This window comes from Sus scrofa, chromosome 4 (genome assembly GCF_000003025.6).
Source record: "Sus scrofa isolate TJ Tabasco breed Duroc chromosome 4, Sscrofa11.1, whole genome shotgun sequence".
In the NCBI taxonomy this organism is placed as follows: domain Eukaryota; kingdom Metazoa; phylum Chordata; class Mammalia; order Artiodactyla; family Suidae; genus Sus; species Sus scrofa.
In genome coordinates this window covers 76,046,862-76,074,670 of record NC_010446.5, presented here as the reverse complement: position 1 = coordinate 76,074,670, position 27,809 = coordinate 76,046,862, and the positions used below count along the sequence as shown (strand labels likewise).

The following is a 27,809-nucleotide window of genomic DNA, read 5'->3' as shown; positions in this document are numbered from 1 at the left end:
TGAGAATTTCAGAACCCAGTAAGGCCCCTGAGTTGATTCTGCATGGAGGCTCTGTCTGTAATATTATCCTCTCTGTGTTGTACATGTTTGAAATTTTACACAGTAGTATTTTTTAAAAGAGCCCTTTCTCATCAGCTGCATTTGGTTGTGAACATGAGCCAGTGGCCTAGTGTTTCCCTGAGACTAACCCTTGGCCGCCCTGAGGGCTGGGGGAAGGGCTGCGTGCAAGGAAAGAAACAGGCTCATTCTGTTCATTGAGGAATCAAAGAATGAGAGTACCTGGTTCAATTCTGCAAACCTCCTCCATCTAGGGCATTAGGCTATAACTCCTCTAAAGCACTCTCAGGGTTTTTCCAGGAATTAGTGTTTACATCCAGACCACAAACAACACAACAGAAGTACAGATTTTATTTTAGAGTGTTCTGGCATTTGCAGCTCAGACTGAAATTGCAAAGAAGCAGAATAGGAGAGCAATGGAGAATTGTGCGAATTTTTCTAACAGCTCATTCTCTCAGGGGTTCTGACGATATTTGTTTTTGTTTGTTGGTTTGTTTTTGCTTTTTAGGGCCGCACCCGAGGCATATGGCGGTTCCCAGGCTAGGGGTTTAATTGAAGCTACAGCCACAGCAACTGGGGATCCCAGCCTCGTCTGCAACCTACACCACAGCTCACGGCAACGCTGGATCGTTAACCCACTGAGCAAGGGCAGGGATCGAACCCGAAACCTCATGGTTCCTAGTCAGATTCGTTAACCACTGCGCCACGACGGGAACTCTTTTTTTCTTTCTTTCTTTCTATCTTTCTTCCTTCCTTTCTTTCTTTCTTTCTTTCTTTCTTTCTTTCTTTCTTTCTTCCTTCCTTCCTTCCTTCCTTCCTTCCTTCCTTCCTTCCTTCCTTTCTCTCTTTCTTTCTTTCAATTCTTAATATATGGCAGGCACAGTGCAAGGCACAATATGACAGAAAAGCGAATAAGCAGGTAATTATCCTTGTCTGAAATCCTTTCTAGTGAGAAACACAATAATTAAACAAGCACAAAATAAAACATAATGATAAACTGGGACAAGTGCTCTGAAGGATGAGAATGGAGAGAAACATGTTCCTGGAGAGACTTAATTTCATCCAGGGCCAGAAGTGGGCCCTTCTAGTATAGAGGTTTCAACATAAAAGGGTCTCTTGAAACGACAACTACCATATGATATCACTTTTATCTGGAATCTAATATACGGCACAAACGAACCTTTCCACAGAAAAGAAAATCATGGACTTGGAGAATAGACTTGTGGTTGCCTAGGGGGCGGAGAGGAAGTGGGGTGGACTGGGAGCTTGGGGTTAATAGATACAAACTATTGCCTTTGGAATGGATTAGCAATGAGATCCTGCTGTGCAGCACTTGGAACTATGTCTAGTCACTTATGATGGAGCATGATAACGTGAGAAAAAAGAATATATACATGTATGTGTAACTGGGTCACCATGCTGTACAGTAGAAAAAAAATTGTATTGGGGAAATAACAATAAAAAAAATTTTTAAGGGTCCCTTGGATAGTAATATATCAAGGGTCTTCTCTCCCATTCTAATTATCCAGTATTAAATAATTAAATAATTATCCATGATTTCTAAGAGGAAGTAATATTTAAATTAAGATTGTAGAATTTTTATCCACAATTTTCACTGGAGACAAGTTAGGGAGCGGAAGGAGGGAAGAGAACCCATGTACCTCCTAAAAGTGAGACTCAGTTTCTTTTCTTTAAAATGAGAGTGTTGCACTAGGTAAGCTCTGAGGTCTTAGCATCTTTTTAAAAAACATATTATTAAATAGTGTAATCCCATGGAGTCCTCGGGAGTGGTTTTTATTTTAGAGTGAAGTTTTCATGAGTAATCTGCTCTTCATTGCTTTGAAAGACAGCACTGTGAGGTATACAGCATCCTTCCCAGAGCTCCTGAAGGAATCCTTGTACTTTGGGATTTTAATGATATGAGGGGGAAAATATTGTTCGGTGTCACTTTTGCAGAATTCCAGTGAGATGCACAACCAGGAGGAAACCACAGACAAACCCCACGAGGAACGCTCTTTTTCTTTTTTTTCTTTTCTATTTTCTTATTCTTTTTTCTCTTTCTTTCCTTCTTTCTTTCTTGCTCTCTCTTTTTCTTTTTTAGATCCTGTACTCCTCAAAATATGCCAATTCATAAAAGGTAAAGAAAGTCTGTGGACACATTCCTGATTAAAGAAAACTAAATTGATAAGACAACTACATGCAATACCTGGTTCTAGACTCAGTCCAATCCCAGCGGGAAAATCATTTAGTGGACATTGTTTAAGTCAATTGGGGAAAAAATATTGATGGTGGATTAGAAGAAAAAGTCTGTATCTATGTTACATAGACTGAAGTTGATAAGCATACTGTGGTTACATAAGGGAATATTCCTCATCACAGGAAAGAGACACCGATGTATTTTTGGGTGGAAACTCTTTGTCTTAGTCCTTTCTAGCTTCTATAACAAAAGACCATGGGCCAGGTAGCTTATAAACAGCAGAAATGATGTGCTCACAGTTCTGCAAGCTGGAAGCTGGAGCTCACCAGACTCTCACAGTCTCGTGAGAGCCTCCTCTCTTCTGGTGGAAGACTCTTCATTGCATTTTTTTAAAAGTATCGTTAGTTTTCAGTGTGGTGCCAATTTCTACTGGACAGCATGGTGATCCAGTCGTTTATATACATGTATACATACGCGTGTATACATACGCGTATACATGCGCGTATACATATGCGTGTATACATGCGCTTATACATACGCGTGTATACATGCGTGTATACATACGCGTATACATACGCGCGTGTATACATACGCATGTATACATACGCATACACATGTATGCATATATGTATACACACATTCTTTTTCCCATATCATCTTCCATCACCTTCCATCATGTTCCATCCCAAGAGATGGGATAAAATTCCCTGTGCTGTACTGTAGGACCTCGTAGCTTATCCATTCTAAATGTCATAGTTTGCATCCACTAACCCCAAACTCCCCGTCCTCCCCCCCCCCCCATCGCTTGGCAACCACAAGTCTGCTCTCTATGTCTGTGAGTCTGCTTCTGTTTTGTAGAAAGGTTCATTTGTGCCATATTCTAGATTCCACATTTAAGCAATATCATATGGTGTTTGTCTTTCTCTTTCTGATTTACTGCCCTTCGTATAAGAATCTCTAGTTGCATCCGTGTTGCCAGAAATGCCATTATGTCTTTCTTTTATGACTGCGTCGTATTCCTCTGTGTACATGCACCACATCTTCTTAATCCAGTCACCTGTGGATGGACATTTAGGCTGTAGTCTTAAAGACAGAAGGGCTGGAAATCTATCCAGAGATCCGGCTCATGAGATCTCCTGCCTCATAACACAAGCACCTCCCTAAGGCCCCACTTTCTCACACCATCACCTTTAGGGGTTAGGATTGCAGCATATGAATTCGAGAGGAACCCAAACATCCAGACCTTAGCAGCCATGGTGCAACATACTCTCAAATATTTCTGAGGGAGAGGAGTGGGTGGAGGATGGGAGAGAGAAGGCAGTGATAAAGCAAATGAGGCCAAATGACAAAGAATATAGGTGTCCAATTAATATGAAAATCACAAATTATTGCAATTTTTCTGTAAGTTTACAATTATCTTCAAATAAAACCGTTAAAATATACATTGTTGGCTCAAGAAGAGCTTAGAATTCTGTGTTCCAGCAGAGTGCCTCAGGGTTTCCAGAGAGTTCTACCCAATGAGAATGCAGTGCCTTGCTGGCATTTGAGAACAGCTGAGCTGACCTTATTTGCATAAAAGGCAAAAGAATTAAGCATTTCATGGCAGATGTGAATTTGTAATAAGGAGTAATTCTAAAATGACCCCCTGTTAATAGAGGCTTTTTAAGTTGTAAGATGCATAAAAAGCAAATCTGATAGAAAAGTTTTCATTTTTCTGCTGGCAGAATATTGTCATAACAAGTTTCTGGAGCGTCAAATGCAGGTTGAATTCCTTTCATAGGATACGATGATAAACGATTACAGGGACATTTGAATGATGCTAATTTTTCAGTTCTTTCAAATCTGACAACAGATAGTTTTACGATCTATATACTTAAGGTTTTTTATTTTTTGTTTTTGCTTTTTTGATTTTTGGGGGGTTCGTTTGCTTGCTTGTTTTTACTATTTTTCATTGCTTTGAAAAACAGACTTTAATGCCTGGGGCCCAATGGAATCACCTGCTCTTTCCCTCCTGGGCTGGAGCCTGACCAATACTGCGGCCATCCCCTGAAGGTGGCGCTGTGCTCCGCAGGGTCCTGAAGGATGTTGGCAGGTGGAAACCGGGAGGGCGTGCGGGCACCGCTCACGTGCATAAGGGGAACCCTGCATGCAAGAAGCAATCCGCGCCATCGAAAGCGGTGCAGATCAGGAGCGAGCTCGTGGGACTGCTGTGCCCTCCACGCAGGAGTTGAAATGAAAATGGCACTAGCCTTTGTTCTTAAACCCCAAACTGATCATAAGCATGTCCTTCGCATAATTACTCTATCACCTTTAATTTCCCATTCTCTCACCTCTTCTCTTCCTTCTGGACTTTTCCTCCTTCCCCCTCTTTTCATTCTTGCAGTTGCTTTCGAGTTGATGCCAGAATTTCCACTTCCTGGGAATGACGTTATTATCAACCCCTTTGTGTCCTAGTCCCTAACTGACCTAGAAACATCGCCAACACTGCCTGAGAGTTACCTAAGAAAGGGTTTTGTGCTGGCGGGGTTGTTGGGGGGAGGCCTGAAGGTCCTGTATATGATGTGGACGTTCTGCTGGCTCGTTTGGGAGTAAATATGAGAGGTGGCTGTTGGAAAATATTTTCCTTATCAATAATTTTTTTTTGGAGTTCCCCTTATTCAAGGAAGATGTGTAAGAAGTGATTATCGAGGCTGAATGTTTTTTCCTACCAATTAGTGTGGCTCTTTCCCACAAGAGCCATCTTTTAAAATTCACTTTTCAAGGACCATAGAAACAGCTTTTCTCTATCAGAGTATAAAGAGAATGAATTCCAGCATAAGTTCTTGGCAAGCTCCCTTCTATCATTCCACAGGGGGAGAAATATGAGTAGTTATAGATCTGGTGAAGAAAACTAGCTGGACTTAAAAATACCCCAAACCTTTGTTAGCCTGGGTAAGTCTTGTTACGGCTCGTTGGGTAAAGCAGCTGATGCAGACTGACCTGGCATTTCCGGGACACGGTGGAATTCTCCATAGCGCTCTGTCCTGAAGGAGGCTGGTGTTTCCTGTGAGCTTTCCCCACATCTGGACCACAGAGGTGATGTTTCCCACACAGTTGATGGAGCGAGGGTCGGGGGAAGCAGTACGAATAATTTTTTTTTTTTTAATTTGGAAACATACTTTTAGGGGCTAATCAGATGGGGCTCACTGCATACTAAGAAAAATGGTTGATGAGTGACTTTCGCACATTTAATTTATGAAAGAATCAGAGGTGGGTGACAATGAGCAGACATTTCTTCCAAGAAAAAGGAAGTACGAGGAAGGGTCTTGGATGCTATTAGGACAGACTGAACACCAGGGATGACAAGAAATATTGCCAAGGACATGCCGCGGACCCTTTTTCTTATTTTCAAGAAAGACTTCACTTTCTTTGGGGAATGGACTACCTCCACTCTTGTTTAGAAGCAGAAAGGTAAACCAACTATAGCCCCTTGGGTTTCCTGTAAATATTTGTCTCTTTAGTCACAGAATCTCCAAGCTGACAGGGAGCCTTGGAAATCACCCACTTTCTAAATGAGGACACCAATGTAAATGATTGTCCAAAGTCATGCAGGTTGAAAGCGGCAAGGTGGAAAAGCCACCCAATTCCCTTCGCCTCCCCAGCCATAGTTATACTCCCACTGAACAAAACTACCTCCCCCATCTCTTTACCCCAAATACACAGAAACGCACAGTCTCCCTGATTTTCAGCCCCCACAACCCATGCTGACCTTGAGTAGCATTCCCCTTAATTTCCTGGCTTCTCCCCATGGTTGGGGCCCATAGCGGGCAGATCCTAGAAGACCCCTGGGAGGGTTCAATTCAGCTGAAACCCCAAGAAACAAAGAGCTTTGCTGGCGGAGGCCAGCCTGTCCCAGGCCCGCTGCTGCGCCGGCCTGCTTTCCCTGGACCACACCGCTTCTCCCTGTTGACCTCGGGTCTTCCTCTTTGCCTTTGCAGGTTTCACAGCAGCCGCCTCCCTTGTGTCCTTGGCCTGGGCCTTGGCCTCCTACCAGAAGGCCCTCCGGGACTCCCGCGACGACAAGAAGCCCATCAGCTACATGGCCGTGGTCATCCAGTTCTGCTGGCACTTCTTCACCGTGGCGGCCAGGGTCATCACCTTCGCCCTCTTCGCCTCGGTGTTCCAGCTCTACTTTGGGGTCTTCATTGTCCTGCACTGGTGCATCATGACCTTCTGGATCGTGCACTGCGAGACCGAGTTCTGCATCACCAAGTGGGAGGAGATTGTGTTCGACATGGTCGTGGGCATCATCTACATCTTCAGCTGGTTCAACGTCAAGGAAGGGAGGACCCGCTGCCGCCTCTTCATCTACTACTTCGTGATCCTTTTGGAAAACACGGCCTTGAGCGCCCTCTGGTACCTCTACAAGGCGCCGCAGATCGCAGACGCCTTCGCCATCCCCGCGCTGTGTGTGGTGTTCAGCAGCTTTTTGACTGGCGTGGTTTTCATGCTGATGTATTATGCCTTCTTTCACCCCAACGGACCCCGATTCGGGCAGTCACCAAGTTGCGCTTGTGAGGACCCGGCCGCTGCCTTCACTCTGCCCCCAGAGGTGGCCACCAGCACCCTGCGGTCCATCTCCAACAACCGCAGCGTCGCCAGCGACCGCGACCAGAAATTCGCCGAGCGCGATGGGTGCGTACCTGTCTTTCAGGTGAGGCCCACGGCCCCGTCCACGCCCTCCTCCCGCCCGCCACGGATTGAAGAATCCGTCATTAAAATTGACCTGTTCAGGAATAGGTACCCGGCGTGGGAGAGACACGTTTTGGACCGAAGCCTCCGAAAGGCCATTTTAGCCTTTGAATGTTCCCCCGCTCCTCCGAGGCTGCAGTACAAAGACGATGCTCTGATTCAGGAGCGCCTGGAGTATGAGACCACTTTATAAAACGCCAAGATACGGAGGAGCCACAACCTCCACAGGAAGGGGTGACGGAGGGGCTGTGGCGCTAAGGAACTCCGCCCTGAGCGGGGCAGCGCGTGGGAGCTTCCCAGGCCGGCCGGGTTGGGCTCAGCCTTGGACCCTGGGTCAGCTGACTACCCGCCGCTGGCCTCCTTTCAAAAGCATCCCCGAGAGCCTGCGGCTGCCCCTGAAAAGCCAGGCCAGCCCAGCGGGGACTCCCTGTTGCTCCCAATCCCTCTGTCCCGTCTCTCAGCGTATCCACCCCAGGGGTACTTAGTATGGAAAGGGTGCCTCCAATCCGTAGGGTGTTCTGATGGAGTTAACTGATCTTTGCATAAAATCTGCTGAGTCATACACACACGTCCTCTGTCACAATAGCTTAGGTGATTTTTCTTGATGCAAAGCTCTGATTCCCACAGGAATAGAAAAACAGAGAGAGAGAGGAAAAACAAAAAACAAAAAAACAAAAAACACATCCCTCAAAGACTCCAGAAAGACAAAAACAAAAATTAGCACTGCTTAGAAAGAATTCATAAATCATTCTCACGTGGAAACCAATCCCCTATCTGAAAAGTCTCTCCAATGGACAGAAAACCCAAGTGGGTTGACACACGTATTAGAATGGATGGAATGGTTCATTTTCAACACGTTTTGGGATTTCTTTTTTCATTTTAAATTTTCAGTTGAGAACATCTTTTATGACAGAAATCCTATGCAGCCCATGGATGGCGTTTGACAAGAACAAGGAGCTCAGTGATGTAAGTTCAGTGATAATCAGGATTCAGTATTCAATGGCAACAGGTTAATCAATACACAAAGAGAAAGCAGAGGGGAACTAAAAAGGCAAAATGAGTGTCCGATTTCCCGGCCTGCGCAGCTCGCGTGGAAAGGGCAGGGCAGAGTGGCAGGAGCCAGGAGCTGGGGTCAGGTCTGGGAACAGAGGCTCTGTGGGATGGCGGGCAGGCGAGAATCCAGAACAGGCCATGCCACTCCCTTCTAGTGCCAAACACCATCCAGCCAGGACTGACCAGGAAGCTCTGACCGGCTGGGTTTGAGTGGCGCGAGCCCCACCAAAGCAGAAGAGAGCACGAACAATCAAGTTCTCCACTGTGTAGCTGCCCTCCCCCATCCAAGATCAAAGTGATGGGTCTTATAGAGGCTTTGGGACACGTTGTAGTAAGTCTGAGCAGACAGCTGCCGTGAGCATGCTATGAGAAAACCCTTCCGAACTGACTGAGGGCTTTACCACTAGATCCAGCTAAGATCTGTATTCGAATCACGTGTAAAGCTTCTGGGTTTTAAATACCTCCGTCCAGCAAGTAAACGTTCCCCACTTTCTGTTCCCAGTGTCCTTGGTCATGGTGCTTTTTGTTGCATTAAAAGTGCCGGTCAAACTTTGATAGTATTTTTTTATAGTTGGTGCAGAGTGGAATAACTCATGGATTATTTCAATATTTTTGTAATAAAAAAATATAGGGTATTCATATAGGCATCATTACTTTTTTTATAGACCTGGAATTGTTTAAAAGTACTTTAAGCATCGTCATTGCTTGGGATGTCAGAAAATGGTCCACAGATCCCATCAGCCTACCTTGGCAGATTGAGAATGCTTGTCTCTTGCAAAATCACCCTACTTTGTAATGCCGGTGCCCAACCTGGCCAGGGGTGCTATCAGAATATCAGGTGACAGGAGAAGCAGCTTAACTAGAAAGGGCTTGTCAAGACTGGCCAATGTTTCCCAGGAAATCAAAGATGTAAATGATTCCTTTTTTCCATCCATTATGACAAAGCTGACCACAGTGGAAGATGTCTTAAACTTCCTTCCCTGGTTTTATATTAACCCAAATATTATATTAACCTAAATATTAGTCAAGTCACTTTAAAAAAAAAAAAGTCAGTTTAAGTTAATTATACAGCTATTTGGACCATCCAGGTCACTTGAAACAGTCAAGTTCTAAAGTCACCACTCAGAATCGGTGTGTCATAAGGAGACGGCTAGTCTTATCATGACACCCATGGGTAGTGACAGAGGGCTCAACCTAGGACTTCTTTTGGTACAAAGCCCCAGAGCAATGTTTTAAATGTAGACCGTTTTTATCAGTAGATCTATTTTCCTAGTACTCCATGATTTGATCCTCCAAGCAAGAGTCCACTAAAGAAATAACAATCTTTTGTTTGGATGTAAAACCATTATCTGGTCACCAGTAAAGGCGCAGGGAGAGGCTCCTCTTGTCAACAAGTGGAGAAAAGATTCCACTCCACTGTAGAAGGAAAATAAACATGATTGTATGGGCAAATTCTTCAGTTGGGGGCAGAACCATGAGTTAGTTGTTATTCCTTCCAAGACAAGTTTGAATTGATGATCTTTGGAAATTGAATTGCTCAGTTGAATGATACGTTTGATCCCATGAGTAAGTAGCAGATTTTGGTAATGTCAGTCAACACAAACCCGACAGCCCCCATCACTCTTCGATCATGAAAGTCCTAAATGGTTTCTCGACTTGATCCTTCATTTAATGTGTGAAAAGTCAAAATGAGTGCTATGTGAATAAAAAAAAAAATGATGTATTGTGCTTTGTCTTGGAGGTGAGAATGCAGCAGGAGGATGCAAGAGGTTTGAATTTATCAATGATTTCCCAAATACTATAAATACTGTGTTACCCAACTTCCTTGGAGATTATGATGTGTTAGTCAAAAATTCTTACTAAAGCAAAGACATCTCCATGGGGTTATAAATCACAAACTTTCTCAACGTGACAAACAAGAAACAAAAATTATTTCTGAGGAAAATCAGGACTTAATCTTGCTTCCGTGATTCAGAAGGCACTGCTTTGCCAGCAGACCATGTCATAATAAGAACTTTTATTAGTTTCTAGATACACCAACAACAGAGAGTTTAAAGTATTAGGATTTAAAAAGACATCATCAATCTATAGGGAACAAAGTTTGACTTTTGTATTTATATTTAAGTTCTTCTTAAGATTTTATTTTCAATGTACCCGTAAACCCTCCATAGAGAGTAACTCAAGAATCCAAAAGGAATAAGCCGTGATCAGCAGACAAACTGGAAATGCTAGATTCTTTTTTTATCTGTGGTGAGTCTACTTGATTCCTTGTGGGGGGTGTGGAGGGTGCTCTTAGTACTTGATTTTTGCATCTGACCATGACATTTTCTAAAAGAAAATATTATAAAATTTTTTTCACTTTTAAATTAGCATTTCTAAATGATACCTTATTTAAGAGAAGAAACTTATGTATTTTAACCACATTGAGACTTTAAGTATTTGTGTGGAAGAAAAAAAAATTTCCATTGTAAGTCAAAATGTGGTCCCCCCAAATGACTATGTCCTTTAAATCTTTTCCCATTTCCACTGTCCTACTTAACTATGTACCGCCTAGTTCAGTAACCTTGACCTCGAAGACACTCTGTTACTATTCATTTAGGATGTTGCTGTGAACTCAACAAATGAAATAAATTCTCCTACTGACATGGCAAGAACTGGCAATTCAAGTATTAGCCAAAGATAAAACACAGAGATAATCTGAAGACAAAAGTATATTGAAGTATTTATACTTAATTTCTAAATGCCCAATTTTCTTGACTCTATGAATAAACGACGTAATAGCACTAGCCAATTAAGCAAATAGGAATAATTGACTCCCAATAACTTTTTAAAAAAACATCGTATATATGTGTGTGGGGTATAGATAACATACACGTTATATATAATACAAACACACACACACACAGCTAAAGTAGCAGGTAAAAAGAGTAAAGTATGTATTGCCCTTCCATGCCCTATTGACACATGAACTTCTAGATAAAAAGCCTTTTCCCCGCTCCTTTTCAGCGTCAGCCCAAGCTGATGAGTCCATGTCTCTAAGACATCAACACACTTCTGAGCTTCGGTTGGAAATACCTAGAATTAGGTTGGAATTGAGCACTTTTAGCTTGTACAAGCTTTCCCACTCCTCAAGGATCTCATCTTTTAAGCAGTTGACTAGAATAGTTTTGAATCATTTCAAAGTTTCTCTCTCTAAATAGACTGAATGGAGCAAAGAAAACCCCCAGTGTCCTTAGCAGGATTACATAAGGTTATTTAGTTGCCTTTAACTGAACCAAATGCCATTGAGTGGAAAAAAGTTCTGACACACTATTTGGCCAAGAATCCAGAATTTTTTCTTCCAACCAACCATTTTTCTAGACAAAATATCCGTTCCCCTGCATTCTCAGAAACTTTTGCCGTTAGCTGTTCCTGTTTCTATAGAAAGCCTGGCTGAGGTGCCTGCATCTTTATGTTTCTAAGCAGAATTCCTTTCAGCCTTTAAAAAAATAGCTCAGGCTGTCTTTCAGAAAAAAATAGCTCAGAAGATGGTGGATATGCAAGATGCAGACACAGCAGCACTGAGCTGGTCGTCCCTCTAATTTCAGTGATGGATGCAGATCAGCTCACGTTCACTTATCTTCAGCAACCCGATGTCACTTTTGAAAACAATCAAAATGATGGCTTCTGCCAGCTTGTGACACATAATACTTTTTCTCCCCATCTGAAGCAGAAGCAGTCAAAGTGGCTAAGGATGGTCCATTTCCCTCTTCCACCTCCACCCCACCCCCCATTTCCAAGTCTCTGGCCCCGACCTTCATCCCGCTGGGAAACCACCTTGACTGTTGGGTGGCACCCCCTCTCCTCACTCTGGCAGGTGGCACTGTCCACTGCAGAGTGCTCTCTGTGGACATGTGTCTTGTCCAGTAGCTGTCCTAAAAATGGGCCCATGGAAAGGTGCAGTAAGTGTCTGCGATCACCAGCCTCAAAGCTAAAACTCTGTGGAATGTGGATGGAATTGTATAAAAACACGATGAGCCATTTAATTTTGCTAATTGTAGCAATTAGGCGAGCTCCACACCGCCTGCTCTCACAGCAGAAAGCCAAATGGAAGAAGTGGCAAACAGCCATTTACTCACAGAAATGAGGGGTTCAGAAACTCTCCCTTGAGTGTTTGAGGCATCACATTGTTTCCCTATCCATCTGAAGCTCTTTCTCTAGATTCCATAAGAAAAAAAAAAAAACAAAAAACAGACCTGTAATATTGCATGCAGTGATCTAGCTAAGAAATGTAAAACTGCAGCCTTACATTCTGCAAAACAAGGGGCATGTTAGTGTCTCTGAAACGTCTAGTTGCTTTGCTAAGATCACATCCATGTATGTGAACATAACTCAGAAACACTGATTGAATCAAGTTTTTGCTTTGGCTTCCCCACCCCATCCCCCTGCAAGACTTTATGCAGTTGACTCCCCATTTTGATGGTAGATTTCTATGCCTAAGAGCAGATTGTGTGCCCGGGCTGTGCAAATGAGCTTTATCTAATGATTCCATCCCATTCTCATAGCCATCTGTGCATTAGGTACCATGTACCGATGACAAAACTTAAGCTCAGAGGTATCAAACTATCCAGGAGTCCCACAGCTAAGAAACAGCAGAGCTGAGGATTGAATACACCTTGTAATGATGTCTAACAACTGCAAGTCCTTCTAGAAAACCAAGGAATGTTTTCCCACCAAAATCGCTTCCTGAGGTAGCAAGGGCTCAAGAGAAACAAAAACATGGTTTGACAATCAAATGTTTCAAAGAAAATTTCATTTAAAAGTCAAGGATGTTTTTCAAACAGCAAGTTAAAAATGCAAAAGGACGCATGGATTATTTTATAATCCAACCCAACCAATATTTGATAAGAAACAGAAGTCTCTTCCTCCAGGCACTGAATTTTATTGCAACTACCTAAGTCACAGTAGGCAGATGAATGCTTCCACGCCAGACAACTGTCACCCCATCCCCATGGCCCCACCTGGCACTGAGTGCAAGTGATAAATAAAAATTAACCTGACGTTTTTTTCCTTGTATTGTCTACATGTACACTAATCTCATCCAGTTACGCAGACTAAAAAAAATAGCTCAACCCCCACCATTGACCTTGACCCTCTGGCTGGAAAAAATAAATAAATAAATAAATATATAAAACACGGAGAGAGGAAGGAAGAAGGAAAGAAGGATCTAACAAATCTTTGAGTGACTATATTTCCATAGTATAAGGGAATTCTGTTCCATCACCATAATTTCCCCCTAGATTTTCTTTTCTTTTGTGTGTGTGTGTCTTTTTGCCTTTTCTAGGGCCATTCCCATGGCATATGGAGGTTCCCAGACTAGGGGTCTAATCGGAGCCATAGCTGCTGGCCTACGCCAGAGCCTCAGCATCTCGGGATCTGAGCCGCATCTGTGACCTACACCACAGCTCATGGCAACGCCAGGTCGTCAACCCACTGAACAAGGGCAGGGATCGAACCTGCAACCTCATGGTTCCTAGTCGGATTCGTTAACCACTGAGCCACGACGGGAACTCCTAAATTTTCTTTAATGTCTCACAAGTCACAAAATGTAATACCTGGGAGGATGTATTTACCACAAGCTGAGCCATCAGATAAATCTAGGCAGCTCATCTTAATGGAAAGTTTACCCTAACTGATAGAGCAAACGTTTACCAAATATTTGTTGAGTTGGATCATAAAATAATGTATGTGTCCTTTCTCTTCTCTGCTTAGGTGTCAAGTGTCCTGGTCTACAGGATGACAGGGTTGTGACCCATTCAGTGATGTTGCTGGGTACAAAGCTGTATGTGTGTGTGTGTGTGTGTGTTGGTTAAATTCATGCTCAAAAGGTAGCCAACAGTGAGCCCAAACTTTTCTCAACCTTGCTGTTTATTTTAAAAAGCGTATGTAGAGATCAATCTTAATATAACATATTAAAGATGCAAGCGATCATCTGTCTTCTCCTCCCTCAATATGATTTAAGCAGCTCTTTGTGAAGTGAGGTTAAATTCTGAGTCACTAGTTTCTATAAAAAAAAAAAATAGCATCTAAACAAGATTTTAGTGTCACTGCAGCCCACTTCTTTCAGAGACAAGTGCACCTAAGGTCCAAAGAGACCAGGGTTTTTTTTATCACCAGGATCTTTCAGCCACTCACCTATCAAGCATGAGCTCTAGGCCTCCACTGCCAGACAATACACAATCACGCCAGAGGGAATTCCATATTTCAACAGCTCACACTTTGGTTATCGGTTTCAGAAGAGCCTTTTGACTTCAGCTCTCAATCTTTCTACCCTACCACACTGCTTCTCTTTTAACATCTATATTTAACACTATACCAGGGCAATGAAGACACACAAGCTTTTCCAAGGTTGTATTATGTAAGCCTCACAATACACAATTAGCCCTCACAATGGCCAACATAAGAGAATGATGTAAATAGAAAGATAAGTCAACAACGGATGACTGCCTATAAAGAGAAAGTTATTTAATAATTTGTGTTTATGCCTCTCCAATACTAGATATCTTTAAATCAAGGCCACAAAGCAACAAAAGAAATTGGTATGCTCTTGTGGCACATGGCATTTCACTCGAAACCATCACCTCTGAATAAGCTTTGGAGAGATATTCCTGAGAATTTCTTTAAAGAAGAGATGTGAAAGTAGGATGACTCTGAAATATCTGAAAATTACTCTCGTTGGCACTTTTCTAACCTTCAGGAAACATCCTTTATGAGCAGGTATGATACTTCTTTGTCCCAGTCACCATTCTGGTTTTTAATGGAATGGCTCGTTCTGGCCACAGATGAATGGCAGAGGGACCGTCAGGTAGAGAGAATCAGGACCCAGAGGGAGGAGAGTGCACATGGGACATGCAGGCTTATAAAAGATCCCCCTTTTCTATGAGCATTAGAGAACCCTTGCAAAGATACCTCTCTGTATATAAGAGTTAGATGTCATGGTAGCTCCAGCATATACATTATTTAGAAACAACAGATTTGCAGACGTAAACCTCAGTTATGGCAAACTGAGGGCCATTCTGAAGCACTGGCCCAGATGATCAGAGGAGCAACACTGAACCTCATGGCCTTTCGGGAGTCAGGACAGCCAGCCCCAGCCCTTGCGGGCACCCATATCCCAGTCTTCTCTGCAATATGGCCTAGAGCAATTGGCTTCCCACAGACATTAAGAGCACGTTGCTTAAAGATAACCATGAACTTGCATAACTAATTTTCTCTGAGTGAAATCATTCTGGCCAGGGAATGCCATAAGCCCATAGGTCCTCTATGGGATAAAAGGAAAGAGAGAAGGAAGCGTATTCACTTAATGAGCACAGAGTCACTCCAAGAATTCCTTGGTGAATCCCATGAAGCATCCGTAGAATAGGCGACCTGATCATAGGGCTCTCAGAGCCCTGATTTCTAGGCTCCTGCCACCATCAGAAGTTCACTAAGATGATCACCGCCCTTTCAGCTCTTGCATTAGACAAGAGCATAGTTACCCTGACAGGAGGTTTGCAGAGAAATCTCATGTTCAACAAAACAGATTAACATCTAAACTAATTAACCGACTTGATAAGCCAATGCCACCCGCACAAAATTCCATCCTGTGCTATCATTGAAGCCTGTCATCTACTCTGTTATTAGAATTTCAGAAAATGTACGGTTTCGTGTTTTTATTTTACTTCCATCTACCAATTTAAGCTGGTGACCGGCTCCTCTGTTGCTTGATTTGCATTCAAATGGAACTAATCAAATTCTTACTTCATTTAAGTGCTGCAAATATTAACAAATGGAGATGTTGTGTTTAAGCTAATTTAATTGAACTGTTCTTGTGGCAGTCTGGTATAGAGTTGTATCAAATCAACACTTCATTATTTCAAATTAATTCATCTATCAGTACGTTCTCAAACACCCTGAAGTATGTCGAAGATACATGTTGGGGTTTCGATCATTGTGAGAAATTCCGATTTTGACTACAAGCTGGTGGAATGCATCTTCTGCAACACTGGTATTTCCATCTGTTTGCGGTTCTGGCAAATGAGCCCTTGAGTTTGGCATGTCAGGTCCCCACTACAATAACAGCAATTACCCTGCTACCTGTGGCTTTCTAGTTATGTTGCTGAGAGTTTTTATTCTATTCAAATCAATAACAATTACACGTCATCCTGTAACCAAAGGAGATCGGTCGGCTAGTCAAAGAACTGTCATTTCATAACCGTCTTTCAAAATATTCAGCTACCCTTATTAACCTGTCTAATATATTGTACACAGAAAAAGAAATGGACCTCTGAAGTGTGTCTCGAAAGCCTGAAGTGAAATGTTTCCCTCGGTCTGAATCAGAGTTTTAGTGTTCTGTGAACAGGGAGAGAATGCTTCTGCCTTGAGCAAGGGGCAGGGGGCTGGGACAAGCCAGCCACACCAGACACACGAGACTCGGCTGTCACAAGCTGCATATTTGCTGATGCTATTGAGTCCCTTCTTTTTTACGGAAACATTCTTGGAACTTGCCAAGCTTTACTGAAGGTGATTTGTGCTAATTCAACAGACCCTTTAATCTTGCCAATTCTTGACTTGTAATACTGTAGCCGAGCTACTTCCAGGGGCTTGAATCAGTTAGTGGAAAGGGGCATTGGTTCCATGCTGTGAGGCGCACAGGCCTGGGGAGGAAGTCTTCTGTGAAGCAGAGCTCTCAGGAATTCATGCTACCTGCTTCATCATTCCGTCATTCATGCCATGAGTATTCACCTGCTTCATTTGTTTTGGCCAGTAAGCGCGGATTTGGAAAAAAAAAAAAAATGAGGAAAAAGTTAATGGATTCCTAAGGGTTTGTATAGCTCAGAGAACAGCTACTAGGTTATAGAACCCACCCTAAATGGATACAAGTCTACTTGTGTTTGGAAATGAAAAAAAAAAAAAAGTCATTGTCACTGTCATCTTCTTATGATTGATCTGTCGGAGTCAAGTTGCTGCTCTACATTTCTTGAGGCTGCCGTTGTCAGCATTGTAATAACCATTTTACAAACATTGTATTGATAATTCAGAGGTAAAATCTGCATGGATGTAGCTGCTGAAGAATTTGATTCCTGCCTTCCTAGGTGGTGACACTGCCAGTTTCACACTGAGATACCTGTGTATGTGGAATTGCACCTCCTGTTGCTCTCAGAGTCCGCAAAACCTTGGTTTCAAGCTCTAGGATCACCCATCTGACTTCTTAGTGCGTTTTCAAAACTTCTTCAGTTTTGAGGGTTCACTTAAAACTAAATGGGTGGTCTCAAAATTAAAAAGCAGGGTTCAATTCCACTTGCTCCTCTGTTTTTAAAGAAAGTTCTGAGCTGCAAGGCAAGGAGAGATGTATTTCAGATTGTACTTTCTGAGTTCATAGAACGTCAGACATCCTTATGAACTTAAAAAGCTTTCTGTCCAAACTTTTGGTAGAACAGTTTTAGGAGTTAACACTAGAAGAATGAGTCAAAGTTTTCAGGTTTGACTAACCTAATAGGTAAAGAAGAAGAAGCAGGAATCCTTTCTGTGTGCATTTCAGCAGTCTTTCTCCTTTGACCATGTTGGTGACCTTCTCCAAGAGGTACCAAGAACCATGAGTGAGAGTACCTGTTACAGGAGCCAGGACTGTCCTGCATCCTCTACTTTGGCAAATAATTTCTCAGAACTAGTTTTGCTTGGCACAAGCATTGAAATGTAATGGTTTAAAAAAAAAAAAAAGAGGCCTACCACCACTTGGGTTACTTTCAATTGTAAGGCTATGAAAACTAACACATGGAAGAAAATGTTAATTTCCTGCTCTCCAAAGCCCCCAAAAATGCAGAGATATCCTGCATTGTTCAGTAAGTTGGTTGACCATGGGGACACAGAGGCAATCAGCCATGCTCTAAAATGAGGCTCTTGAGTAAGAGTGACTCTAGGCAGCGATGGGCAGAAGTTGGCTGTTGACACACAGGTGGCGGGTGTGTGGGTTGAAGAGGGAACCTACCAGTGACTCTTCATGGATATTTGCCTCTTTCATGGGAAGAGGTTGAAGGTGGGCCTGCTGCCCCATGACTATGACTGTAGTTGTGTCCACTCATGAAAGGCCAAGGCATGGCTGAGCACAAAGACAGAGAAGACATCAGTGGCTCTGTGTCTGATACTAACTCTGTCCTTAGGGAACTCTCCCCCTTGACAGTTGTCCTTGGTCATTGGTCCATTTGCTGCTGGATAGCTCAGCATGCCAAGGGTTTCTGATGAGTAATAAAATGAGATGTTTGAAGGTATAGTAAGTACCCTTGTGTGTAGAACATGACCACTGAATCATTTCTCACTTTAACAGCAGGGAGATTCAGGGTTACCATGGCCTTGCTCACCATCCTGTTGTAAAGACATCGTGACATCGCAAAAACCTCCTCATCCCATTGTAAAGACATCAAGATATTGCAAGAACATCACCATCTCATTGTAAAGACATCATGACATTGCAAGAACCTCATCATCCCATTGTAAAGACATCATGACATTGCAAGAACCTTTATGGTCAAACCCATGAACCCAGGTTTACAAGTGTGAGCTGAATCATTTCTACATGCTTTGGAACTTGATTCTGCCATCACCTAGTCTGTGTCTCTGTCCCCAAAAAGGAAAAAGGATTCTTGTGAGAATGATTTTTCAGAATAATGGACGTGAAAAGAGGTGGACAATTAAGCAATTTTCCAATGTAGATAAAACCACTGGACCATTGACAGCCCTAAAGCTCTGATTTTTCCTCATGACTAAGTTTCTTTTCATGTGGGGGCTTTCGACATCTGAATTTTCCAGATGATTGCAGAACCATCTTCACTACACAGAAGTAGACATTTTGGCATTATGAAAAAATAAAGGCTGTCCACAGGAATGCAAACAAAAAAGTCAAGAAGTAGGTCACTCAAGGAGCGAATTTGGTTCTTGTGATGGCAAACATCTGGTTATGTGGGGAAACCCGGGTGTTTGAATCCTTAGTTTTTCATTCTGTTGTCTGGTGTTGTGTAGACAGACAACAAATGCTCAGGTGTTGTAGGTAATGGAATTTAACTTTCTTGTGCATTAATCGATTGCCGGTGATATTCTGCTGCTAAAAATCTCTTTGTGGTGCAAAGAGAACTAAATAATACAGAGCAAATGCTATTGGATTTTGTGATTGACTTTCAGCAAACATGTGACCAGAAGAGGTTTGGGAGGCTGGCCCCTGTGTACTGAGAGGTGCTCATAGCACAGAGCCACTTCAGAGCAAAAGTTCTGGAGGCCTGCTTCCTGGTGCCTGCCTGGCCAAGAACCCTGTTATTTAGCCATTTTCCATCTTTTATGATTGTATAATTGCTCCTCTGCTCTTCATCCACTCTTAATAACTCACAAAGTCTACAGGGTAGAAACATTCAAGGGAAATAATCATATGTTAATGTTTTATTCTTCAAATAGGAAGTTTCGATTTTAAGGATTTATTTTACCTCTTTACACATAAAAATAGTTTCAATTACAGGCAGCCCGGTATCTAAGGGTTCCATGTCCACAGATACAGAGGGAAGGCCACTGAAAGGCACTTTAGCATCCTTGGATTTGGGTACCCCAGGGGGTCCTGGACCCAATCCCCCAAGTTATTTCCTGGTAAATTCCACAGTGTCAGGAGAAGTAAAAGCTGTTTTTACCAAATGAAAAAAAAAAAGATATAATTTTTTTTTTGACTTGCATTATTGATGACCAAGAACTAACTGGTTATCACACACACTGGAATATTTGGGTTTTTCTTTGTAGTCACGGGAATAAAAAGAAAAAGATGACATCAAAGAGAAATTCATCTGTCAGAAGGGAAGTCTGAGATAGTCTTAGGACTTTTGTATTCGTGATTATTGGGGGGGCGTGTCTTCCTCGTTTCGTCTGATTGGTGGATTGGTGATCATGTGTATTTCCGCCATTGTGTGCAATCCCTACTGGCAGCTCTGAAGCTGGTCCAAACTCAGGCCCCTCCCATTAAGCGTGCTTATGCTCCAGAATGAGCTTTGTGGTGCTGGTCAGCCCACACACGGAGCCCTGAAGGGGTTCAGCTATGCAAAGATCGTGAAAGGGTTTCCAGAGAAAATCTAAATGGTTTATAGATTCCTAGGTGGTGTTTGTGCCTATTTCTACACAAGGCGCCAAGTTAGAAGGCCTGTGTGGGCTCGGCGGCCCCGTCCTTGACCCATCCCCCCTCCCATCAGGTGCAGAAGTTTCCCGGAATCAGGTGGGCCGCCAGCCCTGCCACCTGACCCCGCGGGGCAGGCATTGCTCTCTGCTTTGGAAAAGCTCCTTGGAAGGTGTTCTTGGAGAGCTGCCCCACTGCTCCCAGCCCCCGGCCGCGGATGTGCACACCAATCCATCTTGAACTTGCTTTTCTTCTTCCCCGACCTGTGTATGAAGTCCTTTTCCAACGCTTGTACCTTCACGTTATTGTCAGGATGCTCAGCCCAAAGTTTAGGTGAATTGGCAACCAAGAGGTGACAATCGGTTGGCGACCGCAAAAGCATCAGCGTTTATCTTTTATCGTGTGATCATTAAATGGAATGTTTGGTTTAGTAGAAAACCAAAAACCTCTGTGTTGAATACAACGACTGTTTTAAACAGACAAGTGTATTCTATGAAACAGAATATGCATTCACACTATAGGAGATTCTTGATTCTGGAGGCGGAGATGAGGGTTGTCCGGTTGTCAGGGGTTATCACGGAACAGGAAGCCAACCTCATCCTCGTTTTTCCCTGGTGGGAAATTTATTTACCTGCCTCAGAGGGGTGCTGGGAAGACTAATTAGAGTGGGAGAAGTGATTTGTCCCTGGGTAACTGGTGCAGCCGGCGGGGATTGGGCTGCGGAGGCAGGTGGAGGCGGTTTAGGTACAAAACAGCAATAACCCGCCAGGCAAAGACCCTGACTTCTCTCGGTCACATAAGTGAAACTTTTTCTTCAGAGGCCTCTGTAGAACTTTTCCTTCCTTCCTTTTAGTTATCACCTTTTTAATTAGAAAATTAACCCATTTCCTACAAACACAGAGAATGGCAAGTCTCCTCTTAGTCAAACTGAATTTCACTAAATGTTTATGAAATGTATCCTGAAAGCTTGGCTCCTGAAACGGTGGCGATCCTGAACCCAGGCTACCTTTTCCAGAAGTGTGCATGACATCCCGTTCAGCGCTCATGATTGCCAACTGGTGCTCGGACACCGCTACCAGGAGGGAGAATTTTAGTAGATATTGAGATCAGACTTTGTATTGTTTCCAGGGAGATTCACTCCCATTCCGACTACACATTTCTCCCTTTCCAACTCAAGAAAAAAATCTAAAGCCTTATTTCTTCTTGAACGCCTGAGTTGATTTGTTTTCAGATTACAAGCATATTTTAACTATTTCAGAGAAGCATTTGTTTACACAAGACTTCAGCCACAGGTGCATGTGTTTCATGCCTATGCAGATGTGGGGACCACTCCAGGACAGAGCAAGTGATGGAAAACCGTAACACAGAACGTCCTGTGCAACTTCCTGCCAAAGTAACATGTTTTCTCTTCAATATCTAGTCGGAATAAGAACCGGTGCTAAGTGATATGATTTGTTATTTTTGAGCCCAGGAGGCAATATCATAAAGTAAGAATATGCCCATGAAACTATACTAACAACGCAGGAAATGTTTTAGGGATGTGACTTTGTGAGACAAAGTTGTTGCACATAAATATTATCGTTCTGCCCTTATTTAATAACTACATTCCTTTGCAAAAAAAAAATTGCATGCTCTCAAAAAGATGAAATACAGTTTCAGAAGGTTTATCAGGATTTGGTTGAAAATCATGTTATGCCTGGAGGTGATATACACATTCAACACAATCTCTTCTGAATTCTAAAACCTTTTTGCCAGTGGTATATTGAAGGCTTACATTTTTAGCCTGGTTAAACATTTCTAATGCATGTTAAGCTTTCTGAACCATGAATTTAACCTAGGCAATTATCTGACCCATTTAAAAAAATTATTTGCCACATCAGACTTAAGATAAGTACCGTTTTGTTGTTGTTGTTGTTGTGTTGGTTTGGAGAGTTTTTAAATTCAAAATATGAGTGTAAGTGAATCAAAATAATTTGGACTTCTCCAGCTTTTTTTTCCGTACCTAGCATCGATAACTTTCCAACACAAAGTACGGCAGAATATGCTTGTTGCTAAGAAGGGAAATATCCATGTCTTTTTTTTGCACAAGAAAACTGAGGTTGACTGGCCTCAGTGCAAGGGCCTGGAGATAAGACGAGATGAGGCAGATTTGCAGGTGGGTGGGCCAGAAGGAGAGGAGGTCAGGGGGGGAGACTATGTCATTGAGAGGGTTCGCCACGAAGACACAGAACTAAATCCAACTGGGTTAGGGCTAGACACCTCTTCAACATGGTAGAATCCAAATTCGAGATTTTAAAAAAGTGCAGGCGAGATGTCATTAGATATAAACTGCGTAGGTAATCTTTGGGGAAAAGGAGATTTGAGCCCCATACATTTTACTCTTTCTAAGACTTTCCAGCCACTTGGCATTCTCTGGCGTCCTTCCTGAAAATTAGAAAAGCTAGTTTTTAGCAAAGATAAATCCGATTACAATGCTGTGGACTGGTTATGTTCTCATCACATTCATCATACATTTTCGGTGTACTTGCCAACTTCCATGGCTTCTTCCAGGTAATGTTCTATCCCATAAACAAATGGTAGGAAACACGTGGGAAATTCTGTTTTGCTCAAAAGGAATGTCTCCCAACATGCCTTCTTATTCTTGGCAGATTATTATTACTCTTTTCATATCTAGATGGTGCGAGATTGCTGAAAAACAAAGCTTTGGGTCCACTGCTTTTTGAGGGTCCTACCTGAAGCCTCTCTTGAGGCAGGAAGAGACCCAACTGTGTCTGCTTTTCTTCTCAATTAGCAGACAGTTCAAGAGCCTGGAGAGAGACAGGCTGATGGACAGGCAAGGTAGGTTTTCCCATTCTCAGAATGAGGAGGGCAGCCAGTAAACCAGGCATTTCCTCCCCCTTTGAAACCAAATTGTACGTTGAATTTAGGGCTAAAGACAAAAACATCATAAGAGTAGAGTGAAATCATCCTTCCTATTGATTTTTCTCCGTTTTTACTAAATCCTTTTCACAGTTTAGATCAAAGAGTCTAGTGATGATAACCAATGCCATCTTATGTTACAGCTTCAATGCAGAAATAGGGAAAGCATGAATTCTAAAATGACTAGGGATATAGACTTCATCCGTACTGACATCCTAGCAAACCAATTGGAAATACATACTGCTACCACTAATATTTCGGTTTAATTAATGCCATCCGATAAGAAAATAGAAGCATTTTGCTTGGCATTAAATCATTGCACAATATAAACCTGCCTCCTGATGGCAAGGATTTTTGCTACTGACAAAAATGTGTTCTTCATTCTCCAGTTATTTTAAGTAAATCAGTTTCACATCGAACTACCTCAGCTACAGTTTTCTTTCGAAACATGAAAGCATGCACTTTGTAACCGAGTCGTTTATTTAAAATCTCAAAAGGATACTTGGTGCAAAAGCAATTTTCAAAAATTTTGTGTATAAGCAACCCCCCCTTAAGAGGTTGTACTTCATTTTGTTCGTTTCTAAGTTCGATTTGGGGTGCAATCCTCATTTCCACTCAACACCAAGAGAAGCTGCTCTCTCTTTGCTTAATTTGCCTTAAACATTCTGTGCTCCTTCCCCAGTTCAATTTTCGGTTGTGGTTGTTGTTTGAAATCTCTCTCTGAAAAGCAAATGTACCAGGCGGGAGGTGAATGGCCGGCTGAAGAGAATGGACCAATCATTTCTCAGTTCCCTGTTTGCCAACTCTCTGCATGACCTTCCACGTGTGTGCAAGGGCCATTCCTGTGCTTCTCTCTCCCGTGACCCATACAGAAATGAGGTCGGAGAGACCCCGTGTGGGTTTAGGGGATGGCATAGAAGTTCCCCCCCAGTACAAGCACAGTACCTGGACCCGAAAGAGAACCTTGGCAGTTCTTGTGCTTTTACTTTGTAAACACTGTACAAATGTATTTGGAATTTTATTTGAAAAGAATTAAACTAGTTATTAATTTTTTTTCCTTCCTGTAAATATATATATTCAAACTCCATGTATCCAAACATTCCTTTAGCGTGCGGATCGTAAGAGTGTCTTTATCGGCTGGAGGCCGCTGTCACTGGGCACGGCCCCACCTGCTGTAGTTGAAAGCACAGTGTGTGGAGTATTTGATGTACTGCAGTACCATCGTTATTTTGGTCTGTTAAGTAAGTTGCAATTTGTGATGAAACGACGTGGAAAGTAGTGCTTCACAATGAACAGATTTCCTTGGTTACATGATTTTTTCTTGTAAAACTTTAAAAAAAAAAAAGAAACTTGAAATTTTATATATTTGGATTTTGTAGATTTTTTTTTTATTTTATTGCAACACAAGGTACCAAAATCATTAAATAAAGTACACTGTGGTCATTTTAACAGCAAACTGAGTTTCTGATTCTTTCTAAGTCTAGGAGGAAAGTGGGATCTCGATATTGTGGGTCTAAGATGCGAAAGTACAAGGCTATGTCCGTGGCCATGGTCTCCAGACAATGAGATTTCAACCTGAAAATAAACAGAACCGAGTTCTGTCAGCTCTGAAATAAATTTAAAATTAAATTATATCCATTTCTAGGCTATGTTTCACTTATTCATTTTATTTCTGAATAGTACAAAAGAACCACTCTAAAAGCAAAGAGATATTTCAGGTCACAAAGAGGCTTAAAAATCTAAAAAATGTGTTTAAATATTAATAAAAGGAAAAAATGCCAGTGAACAAAAGTACTTTTTAAAAAGCTGTTTCTAAGTGTCCAGTTTTTCTACAAAATTATAGTTTGTGCTTTACATAATTGTTTTTGTAAGATATTCTAATTTTTTAAAGAAATGTTCTATTTTCTACACAGTAACAGAGTTCTGCTGGTTTGTAGGAGACTTTTTTTGTAAAATGTTTAAAAGGAGCTGTGGCATAAGCTCTGACTCTGTGTATAGAAACTGCCATACACAAGAAACAGGAACAAATTTTAAAAACCATTACAAGGAACAAAGAAATGAAAAAAAAAAAAAACCTGTCAAGAATTCCCTTGTTTCTTTTTCAGAGTAATTTAATAGAGTTTTCGTTTTTTCCTGACTATAGCAGTAACACAGACTAAATCTGAAAATACTTGAAGCCCACCATTTTGAAGTACCTCTTTCCAGACTTTTGCTAAGGATTTATATTTTTCACATTGTGATTTTAACAAGTATTTTTGAAAATCACAACCATTTGACATGCATGGAATTGGGGTATAAATATGAGTAAAACACACTTTCTTCTTAAAGAATACAGTCTAGTGGGGAAGCGAATCCAAATAACTAGTTAATATATTATTTGGTGGTAAAAGCTGAAGTAGCAACCTGCACAGGCCCTTATGGGAGAATCTAACAGAGCCTGGGGTGTGTGTGGGGGGAATCACACCTCAGAAGGGGAGCCTGGGTGCTTGAATGAGCGGATGGAGCCGAGTCCCCACCCCAACCTGGCTGAACCAAAATGGACACGAGCAACACATAAACATCTACTGGGTTGAGCAACTGACATTTGGGGTTGTCTGTTACTCTCTGACTTTTAAAGGGACATGGACCAGTGATGTACAATTAGTTCAGCTGTGAGTATGCTTAATTCAACTCCCTCTACCTGAGGTCTGAAATCAAGGAGGAAAGGAAATGACTGTTTGTCTGTTTTTCTTTTCATATATATTTTTTTCTACAACAAATGAGTATTATTCTTATAGTTTGAAAACAAATAAAATTTACATTTAAGGGGAGATGTTTTTAAAAAGAAACACACACTACATTCCTGAGTTAGAAAACTTAATTTGGTAAGGAATGTAATTTGCCCCTAATTAATCTAGAAACATAATGCAAAGCCAAACAAACCTACCAAAGATATTTTATTAAACTTGACAAAATGACTGTAAAGTTTATATTGACAAATAAAAATACTAGAAGCACCAAATATTTTGTTTTTAAATGAGTGCCAATGGACGTTTGCCCTCCCAACCTGTTATAAGTTGCAGTAACCGTAAGAGTATACTATGAGCACAAGAATATATTTAAAAAGCCCAGAAGCAGAATATACGTATTATATAAATGAACTTAATGTATGATCATTTAAAATCAGTAGAAAAATGATGGCCTTTTCAACAGATGGTCTTAGGATAGCCATTTCACCACTAGGAACACCTGCCCAAAAATCAGATCAAAAGACTAAAGATACCATTGTGAAAAAAAAAAAACCACAATTGCAAAACTAGTATATTGGAGTTCCCTGGTGCCCTAGTAGTTAAGGACTCAGCTTTGTCACTGCCGTGGCTTGGGTTTGATCCCTGGACTGGGAATTTTTGCATGTCACAATCAAGGTTAAAAAAAAAAACGGTATATTAATATCAACTGAGATGGGAAATACTTTCTAAGTTTTATTCCAAATTCAAGAGAAAGAGAGCAGGGATTATAATCAATAAGAAAGCAGGCTGAAGAGATAGATAAATAAATAATAGACAGATTTCCATTACTTTCTTTAAAAGAGAAATACAGATGTCCAAAAAATCAACTGAAAAGCAATGTCAAACACACTAGATTGGATAAATAGCCTCCAGGGTATCTACAATGATATTTATAACAGGGAAAATTGGAGATAACAGAGAAACAAACAACAAGAAAGAAAATAAACTGTAGTACATTCTTAGAATGAGACACCCTGTAACAATCAAAAGTAAATACTCTAAAAGTATCTTTATCGTATGAAACAACAATATTCATTGTTAAAGTTCCATTTTGAGAGTAAAGAACACAGAAACGAGAGTCTTGACAAACCATGTGCAAAAGTTCAGTAGAACAGCAAGCAAATGTGGTTCGATGGAGCAAAGGACACTGCAGGGGAGACTGCTGGCCACAGCCGAACGTGCAGCCACCTGACCACAGTCTCGTCTGACACACCTATTGATCAGTGAGTGTGAAACTGTGACTATGTGAGTGTGAACTGAATTTATGCGACAGATTTTTGAAAAAGATAAAACCACAGAGGGGAGCAATTGAAAGTTTCTCTGAGGGATTTGTACCTGGAGCTGGTTTATAAAATGTGATTGGGTCCTCAGAGCTGCCTGGTCTTGCCGTGAGTTAAGGACCTGGTGTTGTCACTGCGGTGGCTCCAGTTGCTGCTATGGCTCAGGTCTGATCTCTGGCCCTAGAACGTCCACAAGTCAAAAAAAAAAAAAGATCAGATCTTCATTATAAGCAGAGGTGACAGCGCATGTGAGGCATTGAAACATGGGGGCCACAGCCCGCTCAGGAGGTTGCAGGCAGCTCATGATAAGGTCAACCAGGGCAACCCCAAAGCCCTTCAACGTGTAAGAGTCTCCAAAAGACCCCAAAGAGAGACGGAGACAGAGAGACAGAGACAGAATCAGACAGAGAAGTGAAACAGAGAGACAGAGAACCCACTGAGCAAGGCCAGGGATCGAACCCACATCCTCATGGTTCCTAGTTGGGTTTGTTTCTGCTGAGCCACAAGGGGAACTCCCCCAAAATACCACACTTAACTCTACTAGGTTAAGTGAGCCCAAGATGTTCATTAACAAAACTGAAATGAAAGGCATTTTCCTGTCTTCCATGATTTCCTTCTGGATGCATCTTGGTGCTTTCATTTGC

The 27,809-nt window shown here is 41.9% G+C and overlaps 1 protein-coding gene and 1 long non-coding RNA gene across 2 annotated transcripts in view; one reads left to right on the top strand and one right to left on the bottom strand.

Annotated features, from left to right (window-relative positions):
* XKR4 (XK related 4) overlaps positions 1 to 17,776 on the top strand; it is a 326,082-nt gene extending 308,306 nt beyond the window's left edge. Inside the window, 1 exon segment of the mRNA XM_021089366.1 lies at positions 6,232 to 17,776. Within this exon segment, the coding sequence (XP_020945025.1) occupies positions 6,232 to 7,178 (947 nt within the window). The 3' untranslated portion in view covers positions 7,179 to 17,776.
* Positions 10,869 to 27,336, bottom strand: LOC110260295. The gene is made up of 2 exons (XR_002343327.1): positions 27,221 to 27,336; positions 10,869 to 24,692 (listed from the first exon to the last, which is right to left on the bottom strand). It is a non-coding gene; the product is annotated as an uncharacterized LOC110260295 (long non-coding RNA).